The 21,264-nt window shown below is 45.2% G+C and overlaps 2 protein-coding genes across 5 annotated transcripts in view; one reads left to right on the forward strand and one right to left on the reverse strand.

Annotated features, from left to right (window-relative positions):
* Positions 1 to 1,124: 1,124 nt before the first annotated feature.
* On the forward strand, positions 1,125 to 20,483 carry MEST. Of its 4 annotated transcripts, XM_027573198.1 has the most exons (13): positions 6,814 to 7,052; positions 7,930 to 8,095; positions 10,474 to 10,628; positions 12,526 to 12,605; positions 12,992 to 13,069; positions 13,196 to 13,332; positions 13,509 to 13,567; positions 14,677 to 14,717; positions 15,255 to 15,325; positions 15,577 to 15,678; positions 16,225 to 16,301; positions 18,228 to 18,291; positions 19,190 to 20,483. In XM_027573198.1, exons 3-13 carry the CDS (start codon positions 10,475 to 10,477, stop codon positions 19,305 to 19,307), a joined length of 981 nt encoding a protein of 326 aa, XP_027428999.1. In that variant the 5' UTR covers positions 6,814 to 7,052; positions 7,930 to 8,095; position 10,474; the 3' UTR covers positions 19,308 to 20,483. The 4 variants fall into 4 exon arrangements, with proteins under 4 accessions (XP_027429000.1, XP_027428999.1, XP_027428998.1 ...); XM_027573199.1 differs by lacking the exons at positions 6,814 to 7,052; positions 7,930 to 8,095 and adding an exon at positions 1,125 to 1,252; XM_027573197.1 differs by lacking the exon at positions 7,930 to 8,095.
* Positions 19,395 to 21,264, reverse strand: part of COPG2 (COPI coat complex subunit gamma 2) — a 116,885-nt gene continuing 115,015 nt past the window's right edge. Inside the window, exon 24 of the mRNA XM_027573194.1 lies at positions 19,395 to 21,006. Coding sequence (XP_027428995.1) covers positions 20,876 to 21,006 — 131 coding nt within the window. The 3' untranslated portion in view covers positions 19,395 to 20,875. The remainder of the gene's footprint in view (positions 21,007 to 21,264) is intronic.

The raw sequence follows: 21,264 nt of genomic DNA on the forward strand, positions 1-21,264 counted from the left end.
TGTGACAACTAAGTTGAGTATTGAGGAATGAATTTTTTAGGTAGCAAAGTGGGGAAAATATATTTGATAGGGGGCAAGAATATATGCGTGGAAAACATGGAGAAAGGAAACCCATGGTGTTTGGGAGGAAGTACAATTAGTATTGTTTGGTTAGATTGTGACGTTTTGGGGCGTGGGACAGGTGGAAATGGTAAAAGAGAAGATTCTAGAGGAAGGACCAGTGTTTTGCATGCCAAGCTAGAGTTTGAATTTAGCATTGGCAATAGGGAGGCAGGAAAGAGTTTTAAGAAAAATCACTGGCAGGTGTGTGAATGATGGATTAGAAAGATGTGATGGTGGAGACCTGGAAACCAATTAGAAGGCAGTAGTCCAGGTGAGTGATAATGAGACCTGAATAAGGACAAATGGTAGTGGGAACAGAGGGGAGCCAGATGAATTCAAGAGACATTTGGGGGGTAAGATGAAAAGGAGGGGGAAAGAAGGAACTTGCTGGCATCTATACCCAAAGCTGCCAGTCTCTTTAGCCTCATTCCATTATGTTACAGGTATTGATGATTGTATGTGGGAGACTGGGGTAAATGGTAATATCATTAACCAAGATAGAGACTATAGAAGGAAGCACAGGTTCTCGGGAGTCCGTTTGTAGTGTGGGAAGGAGGACATGGAGAAAGGGTAGTGAATTTAACTTAGTCCTTGTTGAGTATTAGATGTGTGTGCACCATTCATGTGAAGATGAACACAAGGCAGGTAAATATATGCATCTAGAGTTTGGGGTAGAGATCAGGGCTGGAGATGTAGACTGGGGAGTCTTTAGGGTACTCTGAGTCGTTCGGTACTATGAATGAATGAGATATAGAAGACTCACCAAAGATCTCTACATAGTTAATAACTACCCAAATATCTGTTCTTTGGCCTTCAGTTTATCACATGAGAGATAAGGCCGTATAAAATTTTATTCTCATTTATCCAATCCATCAGATTCTTCTCAAAGGCACAGCCTGCCATTTCATACCCTTTGCAATAGGTGGCGCTGACGCCCGGCAGGGAGAAGGCGGCTGCACAGGTTGGGTTGGGGGCGAGGGGCCGGTGCACGGAGGTGGCGACGCTCTAGCCCAGAGCCGGGTATTCGGTGGCTTGGCCGGGTCGTCCCTGGGGACTGGGGTAAGTCCCAGAACCTCTGGCCGCAGGAAGCGCATGCGCAACCGTTTCCCCCAAACATGGAGTCTTGTAGCCCAGGTCTTACCTGAATCAGGTAAGAAACGGGCGGGGCGGAAGTGACCCTCCACCCTCACCCTCCCAGGCCACCCGAAGAGTGGGTATGGCCACACTTGGGGTATGTGGATAGTGTGCGTGGAGCACACACCCATCCTGGGGACCAGGCTTTGACTGATAATGGCCCAGGAGGGCGTGAGGATATGCTGGGCGTGCAGGACCACGCTGGGGTTCGTGGGTGGCTGCGGCGAGGTGTGCGCGTCACACGAGGGCCACGTGGGCGAGGTCCTCGGTCGTCATCTCCCAGAACTTTGGGGTCGGACGAGGACACAAACCCTCGCCCTCGGCGTGACTGCCCTTACAACGTTAGTCGGCTTGACCGCCCCTCCAGGGAACCGGGACTCGAGTTCCTGGGAGGCTGGGCCTTCCCACTCCGGGGCAGCCGTAGTGGTCGTGGTCAGGAACGTGGCAGCCACAGGGGCCCGGGCGAGTGTGGGGTGCGGGGACGCGGCCACACGGCGCAGGAGGGGTAGTTTAGCCCTGGGAGTTGGAGCCACTCGTGGGGCGGTGCCAGGCAAGAGTGGTAGTAACGGGAGTCGGAGGGCAGCGCTGCAGGAGTAGCGTGGGTGGGGGCACTGGAGGGCACGGTGGGGGAGGACAGCTGAAGAAGGTGTGAGGTGATGATAGCGATCGAGGAAAAGCGAAACACCTGCTTCTGGGTTGACTCATCCAGGCTGGGGGAATAATCTAATGTGGAAAGGAGTTTAAAAAAAAAAAGTGAGTTGTGCGTAGTCCTCTTCCCCAGGCAGCTAGGAAATTGCTCGTCTGTCTGAAAGAAGGTAGCTGTTTTCCTTAGAGGACTGTGGTGAGCATCAGATGAGATAATACATGTGAAAGGCAAAGAGCTGTAAAAATGCAAGAGACAATTTCGAATCCTTCAACCTGTTTATCTCTGTGCGTGTGTAAGATGTACCGTCAGGTATGGACCAGCGGGATGGGACCAGGTGTGGGATTATGGGATGTGCCCAGTAACGCAGAGGGTGTGTAAAGATACTTTAGGGGGGCCCGGTGACACTGTAATCTATAGTAACAGCTCTGTGTCACTTAGGTTCATTTTGTCTGGTTAATGGATTACTCCCCTTTTGCTTCTCTACCACGTATCTTTTGACCTTTTTGCAACCAAAGACTTTTAACCAGAAATGAGCCTGAAGAGGAAAACACCAGTCACCTTGGGGGCATATTGATTACATTTGGCTGAGAGGGAGGTTTATGTGATTGTATTGATGATTTCAATTTGTCTTGCCCTCGGCACGAAAAGTCATGTTGTACAAAGAGTTGTGGGCTGAGGAACACCCAGGGAAGACCTAGCTCTGGATTTGACTCTTCAGTAGAGGGGTCACCCTGGCCAAGTTCCAGTACCTCTCTGATCCTTAGTTTCTGTCAGATGGGAAAAGACCTTTAAGGTCATTGATGCATTCTTCCAGAGCTTGCATACCTGCCACAGGGTTACCCAGCCCCTAGTGACGGGGATCTTGCCACGTCCCAAAATGGCTGAGCCACTCAGTCTCTCCAGACAGACCTGACTGTTGGAAAATTCTTTATGTTGAATCGACATCTGTTTCTCTACAATTTGCACTCATTGGAGCCATACAGAATAAAATGTCTAATGCTGCTTCCACAAATATTTGAGGACTGCTAACACATTTCCTTCTTCCACTTACTCCACAAGGCTTCTTTTCTTCCAACTAAACATGCCCAGTTATTTTAAACAGGGAGGCAGTGTGGGGTATTGGAAAGAACGCCAGCTTCGGAGCCAGACACATCTGTGTTCAGTTCCCAGTCCTTTACATACTAACACTCGATGCTCTGAGCTGCTGTATCTTTCTCTGCAAAATGTGGATGAAAATAGTCCTCTCGCTGAGTTATTGTAAGGATTAGGGATAAATTGGTGAAGATCCTTGCTTAAAATATGAGAGCGGTTATACCTTCAGTGACATAATTTGCAATGCATTTTAGGTGAGCTCTGAACAAATTCCTGTTTAGGTGTCTCCTAAATTGCGTTGTAAAACAGAATAAAATACTTTCTCTGAAGTCTGGCTAGCAAAATAGAGTAGGATTAATTTATTCCCGGTGCTTCTCTGATGACATTCTGCAATCTACAATGGCATTTTTGGAGCCATATCACATTGACTCACTGTCACCTAAAGCCCTAAGTCTCTAACACGTGCTGCTGTTCAACCAAATTTCTCCCATGTTGAACTTCTTGCATTTATTTGAGTCGATAATTATAGATGGCTCTTCAAAGTGGCAGTCCCAGTTCTGTCTCATTGTCTTCAGAAATATCCTTGTGCTTGTCATAGTGTGGGTCTCAGACCGGGGTTGGAAAAATACGATTATCGAACGTAGGGTACGAGCCCCGCTGATCTCATACCTCTGTTGTACAATGAATGCTGAGCTTTCGACACTAATTTTTGCAAAATCCGAGGTCTTATTATGTGGGACCATCTTAGAATTGGAATGTGACCGGAGTGTCTGCTAAGCTGCTGGTTGAGGGAATGCGCTGCCTGGGTTGTCAGTGGAGTGTGGCGTCTGTATTCAAGAACTGAAAGAGTGTACTGAGAGCAAACCAGAGGCAGACTTTGGATTTATGTATGGTTACATGTTTTCTCAGGCGCTTGGACTGTTTTATACGTTGGGCTAGATTCTCCCTGGTGGAGGAAGCTTCTTTCTGGAAGTAAGGCAGGCACATTTAGGAAATTCATTAACCCCTTGGCTCCTGGGGCCTTGTTGCTAGCATTTTCTCCCTCGACTTTGGAAAGCAAATTCCCGGCTTTAGCGAAGCCGACCTCTCCTAGTATCCTCTGCATTGTTCAGACTCCTTTGCCTCTGCACTGGAGGGTCTTCTGCATCCTCTGCACTGGAGGGTCTTCCGAACAGGAATGTTTTCTTCACCTGAGCAAGTTCCGGGTTTGAAGTCCTCAACCCTAGATTCCTCCTTCTCCAAGGAAGTTTTTCCTAGCCACTCTGTTTCTCTTGAGCACCCGACTCAGAATTCCTGTTGTCTTCAAGAGCTTCCTTGGGCCCCTCTCTATCCCTCCCCCCAGCAGTTTCTTGTATCTGCCCACTTGTTCTGTGGCTTTCAGAATAAGATCCTTTGTAAGCGCTCAGTCCATTAAATACAAAACTGCCTTCATCTTGGGTGCTGGTGCTCCTGGTGCGGTGAGAATGAAAGTGTGGAATCCGTAGGACTCATCGGTTCCATTGACAACAAATACGAAAAAAAAAATAATGCAAAGATTGTTATTGTTGTCTTAATTAAAATGGGAAAACCTGTACTCCGTTGAGCGGACTGATTTAAATTTTACTAAGTAATTAATTCAGTCTTTAAAAGGTGGTAGTTAGGGGCGCCCGGGTGGCTCAGTCGTTAAGCGTCTGCCTTCGGCTCAGGTCATGATCCCAGGGTCCTGGGATCGAGCCCCGCATCAGGCTCCCTGCTCCACAGGAAGCCTGCTTCTCCCTCTCCCACTCCCCCTGCTTGTGCTCTCTTTCTCGCCGTGTCTCTCTCTCAAATAAATAAATAAAATCTTAAAAAAAATTAAAAGGTGGTAGTTAAAACAGGTAATCTTCTGTTAAAGGGAGTAATTTATATTTTGGTAAGTAACCAATTAAGTCCATAAAGGGTCTACATCCATCTGTGGCTTCTCACTTTCTTTAGGACAAATTCCAAACTCCTTAGGATGAAATACGCATTGTAGCCTAATTTTTTGCCCGTCCTCGTGGACCCAAAGGACTTGCAGTTTTCCCCAGAGGTTGTGCAGTCCTGCGCCTCCGTGCTTTGCAAATGCCGTCCCCTCTGGTTGGAATGTTCTTTGTCTTTCCGGTAAATGTCTATTCATCATTCAAGACAACCCTCCCCCCTCCCCTTAATTACTTCCTCCCCTGTGCGCCCTCAGATTCTTGTACTTATTCATGCAGTATTTATTAGGGGCCTGCTTTGTGGCTGGCACTGTGGCGGGCTCTGGAGATACAAAAGGTGAATAATACTTGGGCTCGGCCTTTGAGGGCCTTATGTGTTAGGGGGAGGGGGCCAACCTGTCACAGAATGTTGCCAGGAAATAAAAGGGAAAATATAAGCAGCTTCAGTTCTTGTCTGTCTTCCCCACCGGATGGTCAACATCTTGTTCTGGGGCAGGGGCCATTTCTCATTCATCTTCGTATCCCCTGCTTTTAGCTCATTGTAGATGCTAAAAAAAAAAAGCGTTCGTTCATCGGACACCAGAAGTGTACCCTGGATTGTGCCACACGTTTTGATGATAGCTCATAAGTGGTGGTTTCTCCTGTGCCTGGTTGGTGGCCCTTGCCTCCCAGTGCACTGTTAGGTGCTGGGTGGCCTTGGGTCTGCTCGGATGGTCTGGCCTTTTGCGATTCGTGCTTGCCTGCGCTCTGGGCTGCGGCGGAATGGCCCCGGGCTGGCGGGCGTGAGTGGAAGGAGAGGCTTGCAGCGCCCCCGCTGGAGGGAGCCGGCACTGCTTGGGCTGCCTGGCTCGCTCACATCGCTCGCATCCCGCGCGCGCCTTCGTCAGAGTTTTAAGTTTATAGTCAGAATATGAACATAGGCACTGTGATTCTCTACACTTTTCTTTTCAGAGGCATAATATATGCCTTTCAAAGGATTATAGGTGAAGAAGAAAATTCCTTCCCTCTTTCCTGTACCGCTGCGGCCTTGCATTGTGATTCCATCGTACATCTAAAAAAGGGGGAGTTTTAGTCTCATAATTGTGAAGATCATTATTTCTGGCGCAGTACGGGCCCTCTGCTGGGAGCGGGTGCTGCGAGAGGGCTGCGGCGGGGCTCTGGCATGCGGGCCACGTAGTGCTGCTGCAAAGGAAACGTGCCTGGCGCCGTGGCCATGGCAGTGGTTGAGAGAGAGAACCCAGACTTTTCCCCAAGTTTTGCCCTTCTTGCTTCCTAACCACTGTCCCCCGAATCAGCCGATGAGATTGGTAGTAGGCCCAGCAGAGCTTATCGTTCCCTAGCCGTTTGGTTGTGTCCTTTCTGCTTACCCATAGTTAGGGACCTAGGAGGGGTTGGGCACTTGAGGACCGCTGCTTTGGTCTGGGTACTCGCGTAGTTCAGAACCTATGCCTCGGGCGTGGTGCAGACTGAGAGCAGGTACCACAGTTGGCCGCCCCGAGCCCCACTGCACCTGAGGTCGAGTGGCCACCTCGGGGTTGGGGGGACTGTGGGTGGTGGTCTGTGGTTGGGGGTGTGTGTTGGGATTTCAGGATCTGTGGTCGTCTTTTCCAGCGGCGTAAACTCAGCAGAGGAGGATTTCTGCTGCGGAACCTGGAGCTCAGGGTTGGGGGGCCTGTGAGAGAGCAGCGGGGTGCTGGCGGGGGTCGACAACCCTAAAGGTGCCCCCTAGAGGAGCTGCTGTGAGAGGATGCTCCATCCCTGCTGCGGCGGCAGGGCTGCGGGGAGGGGCCGTGGGGAGGGGCGGTGGCCGTGGCGGGAGGGGCACTGCGGCGCGGTGGGCGGGCCAGGGGCGGGGCGCGGGTGGGCTCTAAAAGTCGGTGCCCACTCGCTCGGCACTGTCGCGGCAACCAGCAGATCTCGGTGCTTCCTCTGCGGCAGCCGCACCTCGCGCAGTGCCGCAGCGCACGCCCGGGTGGCTGCTCGCTGCTTGCCGCGGCCGGCGCCGCCCTCGCAGGCTGTAGGCTGTGCCCGGCTGCCGGCCGGCCTGCCCTGCTGCGGGCGCTGCGGCGCGCGGTGCTCCAAACCCGTGTGCCGGGCGGCATGGGATAAGACGCGGCCATGGTACGCCGAGATCGCCTCCGCAGGTGGGTGCACGCGGCAGGCGCGAGGGGGTGTGGCTGGCTCCAAGCCGGCGTCCCGGAGAGGGTGCAGCCTAGCTGGTGGGGACTCTGCGTGTCCGTGCCATAGGTGTGACTAGAACTGCCAGACTGTGACTCCCGCAGTGGAGGGAAAACCCCCACCCGGGGTTTGGGGGCGGGGGGACGCACCTGCCTGTCCTCTGATTCCTGTCTGCCTACTTGGGAGGGGATGTCACTCCTGGCACGCAGTAGGATATTGAGCTGGAGATCTCCCAGATTTGGTATTTCTGTACCCTGGTATCGCTCTGATGCGATTTAGGATTTTTAGACCCCAGCGTCGCCGTGGCGCAATTTAGGATTTTTAGACCCTGGCGTCACCCTGGCGCGACTTAGGATTTCTAGACCCTGGCGTCACCCTAGTGCGATTTAAGATTTCTAGATCTCAGCTTCGCCCTAGTGAGACTTAGGATTTCTAGACCGCGGCTTCGCCCTGGCGCGATTTAGGATTTCTAGACTGTGGCTTCGCCCTGGTGCGATTTAGGATTTCTAGCCCGCGGCTTCGCCCTGGCGCGATTTAGGATTTCTAGACTGCGGCGTTGCCCTGGTAGAATTTAGGATATTTAGACTCCGTCTTCGCCCTGGCACAATTTGGAATTTTTAGACCCCCGGCATCGCCCTGGCGCGATTTGGGATTTTTAGACCCCGGCATCGCCCTGGCGCGATTTAGGATATCTAGACCTTGATATCGCTCAGATGCGATTTAGGATTTTTAGACCCGGCATTGCTCAGGCACGATTTAGAATTTCTAGACCCCAGTGACGCCTTGGTGTGATTTAGGGTTTTTAGACCCTGGCATTGTCCTGGCGTGATTTTGAATTTCTAGACCCCTGCATCATCTTGGCATGATTTAGAATTTCGAGGCCCTGGTATTGCTGTGGCACGATTTAGGATTTCTAGACTCCGGTATCACTGTGGCGCGATTTAGGATTTGAAGACCCTGGTATTGCTGTGGCGTGAGTTAACTGCATAGGTGTGACTAGAACCGAGGTGTAAGTATTTTCCAGATTTCTGTAATGAGAAGCTAAGTGAGAATGATGATGTGATCAAACTGTCATAATGTTACACATGAATTGTTTGCATTGGTTTACAAAGTAGTTCACAGCTTCACCGCGATGCTGGAAGGTGGCAGGTTTGGTGGTATTAAATGTATTTTTTTCCTCTTTACAAGACGAAGAATTCAAGGCTCGGAAGGGTTGATTAATTTCCAGAAGGTTTGTTACCTGGGTTTGCTGAATTTATACTCTTGACTTGTGGCTCATCAAGTAATGGAAATTTTGGTCAAAAAATGATTAATCCCATTTGGCTCCTGACTGCCAGATTGCTTCCCTACTAAAAATCCTAAAATGTCGTTAAGGGCATTTTTACCGAGTAATTAAACCAGAAAAAGGCTTCCTGAAAGGTTGCCTCTTTTCTTTCTTGGAGTGAAAAAGAAGGAAGGTATAGAGGGTGGGGGTGTCCATGAGTGGAAAATGCACAGTCGTTGCCCCCCGAGGCTCCCCCCCTCCTCCCTCCACCCCCTCCACCTCAGCCTACCCCACCCCCCCTCCACCGCCACCCCCCCTTTTACCGCACCCCCACCCCCCCCTTTACCCCACCCCCCTGCACCCGAGCCCCCTTGCAGGGAGCCTCCTTCTGCTTGTTCCTCTAGTAAGCCCCTCCCTGGCTCTCTGCTGAGTCATTGCAGATATTCGTCCGCTGGAACCCCTGAATGAATGAGATGAGGAGCGGGGCGGGGGTTCGGGGGGTGGGGTGGGTGGGAAGGAGTGATGAAATGTGTACGTGCAAACGTAGGAGCTGAAGTACGGGACAGATGATAACTAATGATACACAAACATACTTTTTGTCATCTCATTTTTCAAGTAGATACTGGGATGTAGCCTGCTGCTATTGTGGGGTAAAAATGGTGATATGATGATTGGGGGCATTTTTGGGGAATCATTTATAATGTTGAAAGATACAACCTAATCATTGGGTCTGTTTTCTGGACAGCTACTAAGGAGGAAGAAAAAAAAATGCCCTAGTGATGCCAAGAAAAAAAAAAGAGAGGCGCTGCTCAGTCTTTAAGGCACGTGGTGATTTGGCCCCTGTGGGACCACAGCCTTATTTGTTTTAGAGTTAAAAAAAAAAAAAAGGGATTTTGTGAGTTGGATTAGTTTGTGATGGATAGGGATTGTGGCCAGATTACAGGCAAGATGGTGGAAGGGTGTGTGTACACACAGAGCCTTTTCTGCCAGGGCTTTAACAGTTCATTTCCCTAATTTATAGCTCTATTTTCTTGACAACTCTTATTTTCGTTTTAGAAGGTATTTCCATTCTGGTTATTTTAGAGAACTTGCATTCTACTGATAATTCTTTTCCTGGTGACTATTAGCAGTCATAAACTAGAAACAGAAGGAACTGTGTCTAATTTCTATTTAGCACTCCTCATTGTGAGTAGACTGACTTGGACCTTTGAAGGTTGGGTGTGCAAACCAGTGCTTTCCTTCCAAAGACAAAAGCGATTTTCAGATGTTGACTATGAGCTCTGCCTCATTTTTTTGAGGGGTGTGCAGGGTGGGTAGCAATCCTAAGAAATTAAATAAATGGGAGCTACCTCAAGAGTCTAAGAAAAGCAGAAATATAATCTGCTGCCCTGACCTCTCAAGAGATTAGATCTTGTGGGTCCTGACAAAGCTGCTTATGGTGGAAAACACAGTGTACCTAGCTTCTTACTTCCGCGGACTGTTTACCTGGAGCAGTTTCTCAGCACAGATCCGGGGAGTAGTACCAAGTGGGGCTTCACTGGGGTCAGAGAGTTGAGAAGTATTAAAAAATCAAAAACAGCTCTCTGCTTAAGGATATGTGATGCTTTTCTAAACATTAGTAAAAAAAAAAAACTACATATATGTATCTTTCTCTATATTTAACATTTTACTGGTGAGGGCTGGTGGGTGGGTGGTAGAGCTTTTAGAATAAATATGAAGGAAATCATTTTTTTCTGGGGAAGCTTTGATAAAAGCCAATGAAAAGGTGCACAATACTTAACTTCCTTTTACTTTACATAAAAACCTCTTCAGGTTTTAGGAAAACCACAGTGGCGGGGGGCGGGGTGCCGAGGGATTAAAGTGGGAAGGAGAGAGGGAAGATTACATATTAAAATAATATATTTTTTCCTTAAAATTAGAATGGTGCACAGATATGGTGATTGGAAAGCAGGGAGAGGTGTGCTTACGTTCTTCTTGGTAAACTTTCTGCCATGGTTCACATGGAGGGCAAGGTAGTCCCCGCATGGCACAGAAATTTCCCGCCCCATCTGACCGATTTGGGGCTTGTAAAAGCGTGCAGCGTCATCCGACTGCTTACCCCAGGTCTCTGATTTTCTTTACAGGATGAGGGAGTGGTGGGTTCAGGTGGGGCTGTTGGCTGTGCCCCTGCTGGCGGCCTATCTGCATATCCCCCCTCCCCAGCTTTCTCCTGCTCTTCACTCATGGAAATCGTCAGGCAAATTTTTCACCTACAAGGGCCTGCGCATCTTCTACCAAGGTAAGAACAGGATTGCCGGAGCGCCCTGCACGTATAATAGGCTCCGGGGGTCCCACCAAGCTACTCATTTTGGGTCTGTTACTGGTTTCTGTTGCCCCTCAGTGAGGGAGGGGGGAAAAACCCCTTTTTCTGTGTAGTGTGCTTGAAGGTATGGGTTAATTCCCCTCAATAACTCCATAGCAGGGAAACTCAAAGAAAACTGTTGGGGGTGGGGGGCGATGGAATTGAGATTCCGATTTCTGTAGAACTGACTTTTCCGTGTAATTTTTCCTCATAGCCTCATTTGTATTGATAGATACCAGTTTTCTCTTTTGGGCGCCCCTAGTGTTCAGTAGATAGCCCTACCACGGGTTCTATTTCCCTCCATCCCTGATTTCATTTTATTTTCTGGAAAGATGATTTGTTATATGCATAACTAAATGTGATTTAAGCCTTATACCTTTGTATAGATTAATTTGCTAATGATTATTATGACTGCTACTTATCAAGTAATTACCATATGCTAGTCATTGAATTATGTTCTCAACCTTTATTATTATCTTTAAGATTAACTATCTTTACAACAGTACTTGGAGATGGATGCCATTAACCCCATTTTATAGGTAAAGAAACTGAAACGAGATTGGAAAAGCTATCTTTTGGGCGGGGGTCAAGAGCAATAACGAAAAATGTTTGTCATAAACCGTTTTTCATTATTGCTCCTGACCTCCTCTCATTTGCGATATTCAAACTAAGTAAGTATATACTTTTCTTTATATTGGTCATTTGGTTGTTTCTAGTTTTTCAATGTTTTAAATAGTTAATGTTGAAGGGAAATCTTCATGTGTATGTTTATTTTTTCCATATATTTTCAAACTATACTACTTGTAAGTAGAATGATTTTATTTGCATGGGTTCTCAAGAATAAGTATATTTTTAAATTGCTTCTAATTAAATTATTTTTGTAAACCTTATCAAATCTCATGCCACTGGCAGGATGTATGAATGTGTCACTTTTAATCTAATACTTTAAAAGCAAGGCATTTTACTGTTTATTTTTTTTAAAGATTTTATTTATTTATTTGACACAGAGATAGTGAGAGAGAGAGAGAGAGAGAGAGAGAGCACATGCAGGGGGAACGGCAGGCAGAGGGGAGAAGCAGGCTTCCTGCATGAGCAGGGAGCCCGATGTGGGGCTCGATCCCAGGACTCTGGAATCATGACCTGAGCTGAAGGCAGCGGTTTAACCAACTGAGCCACCCAGGCACCCCGGCATTTTACTGTTTAAATGTTTGGCTAATTTAAAAGATGTTTCTGCATTAAAAAATGTGCATGTCAGTATTGCTTAATCCTTTTTTATACTTGATAGAATTGTTAATAGTTTGAGCATTATGCTTTTGATACTGGATTGGCTCTTCCCTAGGAGAAATAAAAGTGCTGGACAGACAAGACAAACTAAGGTTTCCATCAGGTTGAGGAAGAGTTGCTATCTTTTAGAATATTTAAGAATACCTTAATGATAAGGTAGAGGATCTGCAGTGTTGATGTTGTGATTGTGTACTTTTAACTGCGCAAGTTTACTTTTACTGTGGAAAAACAGTTTACATATTGATAATACAGAATAAAGGAAGAAATGGAGAAGTACTTTAAAAAAATATAGGTGAAATGAAGCAGACGGCCTTCCACTATTTTCATATAAAGTGTGCTGTTTACAAGTCTTTAATATATAAAAGAAAATAATCAAATGCCTGTTTTTACCTAAAGCAGTAAGCTTCCATTTTAAAAAGGAATTTGTTATTTTTATTTCATTAATTTAGGCAGGGTTTCTTGTTCTTTATACCAGGTTACTTCGATTTTAATATTTCCAAGGTTATTGTTATAAGCAGTCAGCCTAACTGATTTCTTTCCTTCTTCCCAGACTCTGTGGGTGTGGTTGGAAGTCCTGAGATCGTTGTGCTGTTACATGGCTTTCCAACATCCAGCTATGATTGGTACAAGGTAATGAAATCAAATTTCTAGATCCTACTGTGTCTTTAAAAATCCAAAATCAAGGATTTTGTTGTCAGCACTGGAAGGTTCTTATGTATTTGAATTGCCTAATAAAATAGGATTAAGTGTAGAACTGTCTCATTTACTGTAAGGGAGTAAAAACTCTGGTGATCTGGGAAGGATCATTGCCAAGTTAAAAGTGCTGGAGTTTTCCCCTCATGGAGATTAGGAGTAAACCAAGAGGATCATCTGTGGGCCTGTGGTAGTTGCATGAGATTTTCCCTTTATCGAAGTCTGTTTGTTAAGCCAAGATGGGAATGAAATTCCTGTGCTGTAGGTCGGAGGAGAGGAGGTGCAGGATCACAAAAGCCAGATCATCTCTTTCTTTCTTGTAGATTTGGGAAGGTCTGACCCTGAGGTTTCATCGAGTGATCGCCCTTGATTTTTTGGGCTTTGGCTTCAGTGACAAACCAGTAAGCGGCATCTAGATGGGACCAGTGTTGGGTGGGGGAGGGGGCAGACCAGGGCCAGAGGGTCAGGCTGCAGACAGATCTGCACTCATGACTTCCTCCTGTATATCTGGGCTTTCTTCTCCCTAGAGACCGCATCACTACTCCATATTTGAGCAGGCCAGCATCGTGGAGGCACTTTTGCGGCACCTGGGGCTCCAGAACCGCAGGATCAACCTTTTGTCTCATGATTACGGAGATATTGTTGCTCAGGAGCTGCTCTATAGGTCAGTGAGGTCATAGACTCTTCTGTACTATTCACAGGTCTTACTGGTTTAAGATGCTGGAAAAGTAAATTGTTCCTGGGTTCCTTCTAGCCCTTTTCCCTCTTGGGAGTTTGTCTTCAGCTGCTGAATTGGTGTATGTCCACTCAGTTAGATGTGTTTCCCTCACCTGTTTCTAGGTTCAAGCAGAATCGATCCGGTCGGCTTACTATAAAGAGTCTCTGTCTGTCAAATGGAGGTAATTGCCGTGGTGGTGGGTGGAAAGTGAAGTGTAGCTTCGAAGGGCCACAGGTAGATATCACCTCGACATCTAAATGGTAATCTGATGAGACTACAGGCAGACACATTTAAACCAGAGGGCCTTGACCTTTTTGTGCCATGAACTACTTTGGTGGTCTAATGAGATTTATTGACCCTTTTTCAGAATAATGTTTTTAAATACGGAAAATAAAATGAATAGGATTATAAAAGAAATGGGTTATATTAACATACAGTTCATAAAAAGCTGTGTTGTGGTAATAAGTGCTTCTTCGTAAAAGCATTGCATAGCGAGGTCTATGGGTAGGTCTAGCGAGCACCGTGCTCGGGGTGAGGAGCACAAGTGACAGTTTGCACTGTCTGCAGCATCTGCACTGGGTTATGCATATAGTTGTGATGAAGCCACGGGTGCTTCTGATACTCCTCTGGTTTGTTGCAGAAACTTAACTGGTAGCAGTGCCAAGTTTCAGGTAGAAATTAGTGAACCTCTGATTAGACCTTTTGGAGGAGTTTCTTTTTTGTGTGTGTGCCATGGAGCACAGCTTGTAAATCCGTGAATAATCCACACGTCCCCTGAATACCATAAGGGCAGGTTGGGACAGGAGTCTATCCCTTTATCAGCAATGCTCAGGGCTTTCTTCCATTGACCCTTAGAAAAATGGAAAAGGAAGAACTCTCGTTCCCCACCCCCCCAACACACTCCGCCCAGGGACCTACCGTCCCTGAAAAAAATCTGGTGGTTTCTTTTGCAGCCCAAACCATGAACAATACTAGGTGCTCTGAGGAATGGTTAGAAAGGCCAAGGGGAGTCAGGGCTTAGTCATCAGCATTATGGATGATCACGTACATTATCTTCCCCCGTTTCTCTACTCTTCCAATGGGGAGAGTAATCCCAGTGGGAGAGAATTTGACCTGTTAAACACAGAATTCCTTGGAGAGGTAATTAGATGACAGAACTAAGTTTTATTTGTAATCCTGTTCCTGGCAGTGATGGCCCCCAAAGGTGACAGTAAATAGGGACAATAGTCTCCGATAATGGGCCTAAAGTTGTTGGTAAACGACTAACATAAGTCTCTTTTTCTCCTATAGGTATATTTCCTGAGACTCACCGTCCTCTCCTTCTCCAAAAGGTTGGCTACTCCAGTCACAAAATCTTTAGTTTTTAAGATTTATACCAACATAAATAATGCTAGGACCTATATAAGGGCCATACCTGCTGTAATGGGCCATAGTGAAAATCCTCTCCTCGGGAATTTACATGAATAAAGTTAGTTTTTTCCTTCTTATGCTGATAAAGCAATGGCAGCGGCCTCTAGGTAGAGCCTCATTTCTGAGAGTAAGAGATCAGCAAATATTTGGAGAAACAGAGCTATCTAGAGATTTGTATCATTAGCATGATGGCTGAATAGATCAGATCCTAAAGTTGAATGCATCAGTTAGAAGCCTTAGGGATTTAGTGAAGTGTAGAAATGTAATCTTAAAGGGAATTACAAAGAGGTTTTGTCTTCTGTGAGAGAATAGGTAGGCAAAACAAAAAACGAAAAGCCAATAAACAAACATTTCGGTAGAAGGACATTTGACTAAAGTCCTTTTTTAGTTCCTAATAGAAAACTTTTGTCCTGGTTAGTGGTTTTCTTTCTCTCAAATCTTTACTTCTTTACCTACAGCTTCTCAAAGATGGAGGCATGTTGTCACCCATCCTCACTCGATTGATGAACTTCTTTGTATTCTCCCGAGGGTAAGTCATTGTCAAAGATTGATTTACTATAGCCTGGGAAACAGTGTAGTGAAAAGTTGCCATTAAAATTCTGGGCCAAATCCTAGGGTTTGATACTTTAAAACGAAGATGTTGGCCACCTGCCAGGGAAGTAGTAGAAGGAATTCATAAATCAGTTAAGGGTCAGACTGCGTGACCTGTGAGGTTCCAGTCATATTTGACATTCTGGATTCTTCTCACATGTGTCTTCCTGCTCTCTCGGGCTCTTTCAGTCTCACCCCAGTCTTTGGGCCGTACACCCGCCCCTCTGAGAGTGAGCTGTGGGACATGTGGGCAGGGATTCGCAACAATGACGGGAACTTAGTTATCGACAGGTAAGACATAACACTTTGCTTTGGTTTCCAGAGAAGCTCTTTTTTGTTGGGGGGGTGGTGTGGAATGGGGAAAGGTAGAAGATTGCTTGTTTTGTTCCTTGCTGGCTTGTTCCCTCTCTCTCTGACCTGTGAGGCAAACCAAGAAGTCATGCACTGGTCTTTCTAAGAAGAAAGAAATTGAGAATAGTGAGCCATCAGCGTAAGGCACGTGGCACACAGTTTAGATAAACAGCTGCAGATTCTGATGCTAATTCTGTTTCTACCTGGCCAGTGACTTTGGCAAATCCTACTTTGGGCTTTTTGTGAATATTAAATGCCTCAAAATGTCTAATCATGGTTGTGAAAGGAGCCTAGTACATGTCTCTTTCTTTTTCATGTCTTTTCTGTAGCAACAGTGACTGAGAAGGAGAGCTTTCCGTCTTATACAAAGAATGCTCACGACTTGATCCAAATGAGAATGCAGCAGCTTTCGTTTTAGGATGCCTTTGCATTCCTATAACAATAAAGATTTCTCGTTCTACTCTGGCTGACTTCTCTGTCCTATAGTCTCTTACAGTACATCAACCAGAGGAAGAAGTTTAGAAGACGCTGGGTGGGAGCTCTTGCTTCTGTAACTATTCCCAGTGAGTAGTTCTACTTTATATCTTGATAGGACTGAGGGACTATGGGTCTCAAGTAATTGCCAGATTTAGCAAATAAAAATGCGAGACATCCAGCTAAATTTGAATTTCAGATATATAACAAATACTTTTTTAGAATAAGTATGTGCTTTGCAATATTTTGACATATTTATGCTTAAAAAAATCATTACTTATATGAAATTCAAATTTAACTGGGCATCTTTTAATCCGGAAGAGCGGTGACACGCGTTGTAGAGTGCCGCATCTGAAACAGCGGGATGCTGCTGCAGGGGTAGCTGGTTCCACTGTCAGGACTGGGGGCGGGACTGGCTTTTGCGCTGTGTGGCGTGCGTGGCTGCCACGTTACATGCTGAATTGCTGGGACAGAAGGTGGTCTAGATGACTAATCGAGAGGCTGTAGGTGGTTTCTGCTCATTTGTCTCTTCAATCTTATAGATTTAAAAAGAAAAAAAATCAGTGCAGTGTTTCATACATAGTAGTGCTCCAGCAATTAGTGGTTGATTTAAAATGTCAGTGGTCAGTTGTAACTGGAGGGAGACCTAAATAATGACGGTATTCTGGATGTATAGGAAGAGAACATGGAGCGCGAGACTTAGGCCTTTTGGTTCAGGCACAGAGGAGCTAGAGGAGGGACTGAGTGTCTCTATACAGGAGAACTGTCCCAAATGAACTGTTGGCTTATTCCCAGAAGTTCCTTATAACCTACTTATTGAAAGAAGCTAGGTTTTCTAGCATAAATCAGTGGGACTACATCAAACTAAAAAAGCTCTGTACAGGAAAAGAAACCATCAACAAATGGGAAAGATATTTGCAAACCATATATCTGATAAGGAGTGAATATCCAAAATATATAAAGAAATCGTACACTCAGTAGCAAAAAAACCCAAGCCAACTAAAAACTGGGCAAAGGACATGAATAGATATTTCTGCAAAGAAGATACAGGAAAGGCCTACTAGGTACATGAAAAGAGTTCAACATCACTGGTCCTTAAGGAAATGCAAATTAAAACGACAATGAGGTATTACCTTACACATGTTAGAATGGCCATCATCAAAAAGACAAGACATAAGTGTTGGTGTGGATGTGGAGGAAAGGGAAACCTTGTGCACTGGGGGTGAGAATTTAAATGGGTACGGCCACAGTGGAAAATAGTCTGGAGGAGTCTCAAAAAATTAAAAATACAACAGCCATATGACCCAGCGACTCCACCTCTGGGAATATATCCAAAGGAAATGAAAACACTAATTTGAAAATGTGTCTGCACCCCCTTGTTCGTAGCAGCATTGTTTACGACAGCCAAGACATGGAAACAGCCATCAATCAATGAATGGATAAAGAAGCTGTGAGATACACACACACACACACACACACACACTGCAGTGGAATATTATTCAGCCATAAAATGGCAGTCTTACCATTTGTGACAATAGGGATGGACCCACAAGGCATTATGCTAAGTGAGATAAGTCAGAGAGAAAGAAAATACTGAATGATCTCACTTCTGTGTGGGCTCTGAAAAACCCCACCAAACTCAGAGGAAAAGAGATTAGATTTGTGGTTACCAGAGGTGGGGGGAGGGGAAACTGGAGGAAGGTAGTCAAAATATACAAACCTGCACTTACAGGTCCTAGGGATGTGATGTACAGCATGAGCACTACAGCTCACAAAGTTGTTGGGAGAGTAGACCCTAAGAGCTGTCATCACGAGGAGAATTTTTTTTCTTTTTATTGTGTGGTAATCATTTCAAATATACATAAGCCAAACTGTCATACTGTATGTTTTAAACTTACATATAGTGATATATGGCAATTATTTCTCAATAAGACTGGGAAAAAAACCATTTTTTTTTTTGAGGGAGGAGAATAGATGTGAGAGCTTTAGTAATTCATTCCTCTTCTCTTTCCTAGTTCATTTTATCTATGGGCCATTGGATCCCGTAAATCCCTATCCAGAGTTTTTGGACCTGTACAGGTGAGTCTCCCTCAGGGGTCTTTGTTTTGTTCCTCATGGTGACAGTGGTGAACAGGTTAGCCACTGTCTCTGCCCTCGCTGGCTGTTCATCCAGGAAACATATTAGAAAAGGATGAATTGGGGAATCTTCTTTTCAGAAATGTAAAGATGAAAAAACTCAGTTATACGTTGTCTTGATTTATTAGGCCTGTTTTCACTGTCATGGTTACTACATATTCCTAGGTGTACAGGTAAGAAAAAGCTATCATGTGAACCACGGAGTGAAATACATTTATTTTAAGAAATGTTTGCTTTAGTTTGATCATAAAGCCAACTCCTCCACCTCAGCTGAGCAGACGAGTGCACTATGGAAAAGTGCCTTCTCATCGGTTATTTTCTCTAGGTACTTACTCAGAAGGTGTTGGAATATGAAATCTTGACTATGTCACATAAGACTGTCCCATACCTTCACTTGGCCTAGCAGAAACAACCCAGTAGTAAATAGTGTGCATTTAACTAAACAAAATGCCCTCCCCTCATCCACTCCCAGGGTTAAGGACGGTCTGTTGTTATGTTTACTTGGACAGCGAGTTGCTGAGTGGCCCACTTGTTTGATGCCTCATGCTTCTCTAAGGAGCTGGAAGTCATCCTGCTTGGGCAGGTGCTGTAAAGTGTTATATGCTCAGGTTGTTGTCTGTTGGATTATGAACATTTAAGAACTAGTCTGTTTATGTCGTAAATGGAACTGGCTAGTTTATCTGCCTAAGATACAATTCCAAAGTAGAAGGTGAATAAGCTCTTTGTTGGTTCCTTCCAGTGTGGTATGTCCACAAGAGCCTTAACCGGGGCTGCCCACTGGCTTGCATCCGTCCTCTCCCTCCAGCCTTAAGTTCACCTACATGCTGTTCTCTTCCACTAGGAAAACGCTGCCGCGGTCCACAGTGTCGATTCTGGATGACCACATTAGCCACTATCCACAGCTAGAGGATCCCATGGGCTTCTTGAATGCATATATGGGCTTCATCAACTCCTTCTGAGCTGGAAAGAGTAGCTCCCCTGTATTACCTCCCCTACTCCCGTATTTGTTGTGTATTCCACTTAGGAAGAAATGCCCAAAAGAGGTCCTGGCCACCAAACACTATTCTCTCACAAAAGTCCACCTGATGCACATCGGTGATCAGCATATAGTAAAAAGCCCGCAGAAGCTCCCGTTAAGGATGGCCCTAACAGTCCACCTCCCATTCTTCTCACATCTGAGCAAGTGTATGGACTTGCCTTTGCGCTATTAGGAATTTCTTAAAAGTCTTAACACTTCTATGGACTTTTCTGAAATACCTAGAAATGCTCATTTCTGGCCTATCCTTGACCGGAGTCCTAAAGTAAAGCATGAGGAGAGGGTGTCTCCTGACCTGTCCTTGAATGGCTTTAAGGGCACATGCGTTTTTAAGTTCTCTAAGCAACACAGCTTCAAGTGAGAGTGAGTCTCCCTTGTCATAACTTGGGATTTCATTTCATCAGCTGCTTTTAATTATAAACATTTTGTTAAAATAGGTTTTGGTTTGAATAATGCAGTATTCTAAGTATACTTTAAGACTATGATTTACCTACATGTATTATATGTATTTTCTAAGGATACTAAACCAGCAGATACTCTGGCAGAGTAGTGAACCTTATTAAACAGGTTTAATTTCTGAATACACACTGAATTAAATTCAGACTATTTACAGAAGTTCCTAAAATCATAGGATACTAAAGACCAGTAGCATCCGTGCCAGAGATTTACTGTTATTAGCTAACTCTGACAGCGAGTAACAGTCTGACTCTTCATACCTCAGTGCTTCGAGGCATGTCCCTCCCGAGCTGGAGGGGAGGGGATCGTTGTATAGTCCAGGTCACCGTACCGAATGTACAGAGATTCCTTTTCTGACGACTGATTAACTTAACTTCTCATTGGTTGTCTCAGAGAGACATCCTCTTGTAGCTCATAATTCCTGTACTTTACAGACAGGAAAGTTCCAGAAACTTTATGAACAAATTCTGAAAGACCTATGAGCAAATGGTGCTGAATTTTTTTTTAAGCCACAGCTTCACTGTCTTAGTCGAAACAGGAGGATTAAGTGATTATTTTAAATTTTTTTTTTTATTAGCAACTTCAAGTATAACAACTGAAACTGGAATAAGTGTTTATTTTCTATTAATAAAAATGAATTTTGACAAAAGTGGACTCTGGCTTCCCCTCCCCCACCACCCCTCTGGGATAAAAGCTTTCCAACATTGTCAGGAGCTTTCAGACACACATTAAATTAAAGACTATAATGAGGTTAAGCAGCTGGGGTAGAGGATAGTATTTGATTTGCAAGATCACCCAAAGCTGTACTATCATACCAAGGTTGGCTGAGTGTAATAAAAAAAAAAAGGAAAAAGAAATTTACATGCACAAGGACAGATAGATACTTGCTTGATCTGCTGGCTCAGGGCCAAATATTTAATTTGCTTCTCCAAAGACATTAATCTTTAAAAGTAGGATTCTGGGAAATTCATGCCACCAGCCTAAAAGCCCACTGACAGTGAAGTGTGCATCGACTTCATCTTGCCCAGTAAAAATTTATCCAACAGAAGCTAAGATAACATCTACAGGTGTTCCCTCTTTGCTTCTGACAGTCACCTGCATGGTCACTCCATCTGCTAAGGCCAGCCTGGACCTCACCAATAAGTCATAGCCACCTCTGTATACACCTGAGAGAAAAAAAGCAAGGAAAACTAGATTAAGAACTCAAAACAAGCTCTGAATAATGAAATATGTCATGCTCTGCCTGCATTTCCTTTCTATTATTTTAGCTTTTCTAGAGATCTGTGTTTATGGTGAGAATTGAATCCTGTGTACAAACTTAAGTAATCTTTTGTATACCCATGATACCAGGCACATAGAAGGTATTCAGTAGTACTGATCTGGAGTACTCAGAGGCAGGTGGCATTGGTATCTGCAGGAGAGAT

Source organism: Zalophus californianus, chromosome 12 (genome assembly GCF_009762305.2).
Source record: "Zalophus californianus isolate mZalCal1 chromosome 12, mZalCal1.pri.v2, whole genome shotgun sequence".
In the NCBI taxonomy this organism is placed as follows: Eukaryota; Metazoa; Chordata; class Mammalia; order Carnivora; family Otariidae; genus Zalophus; species Zalophus californianus.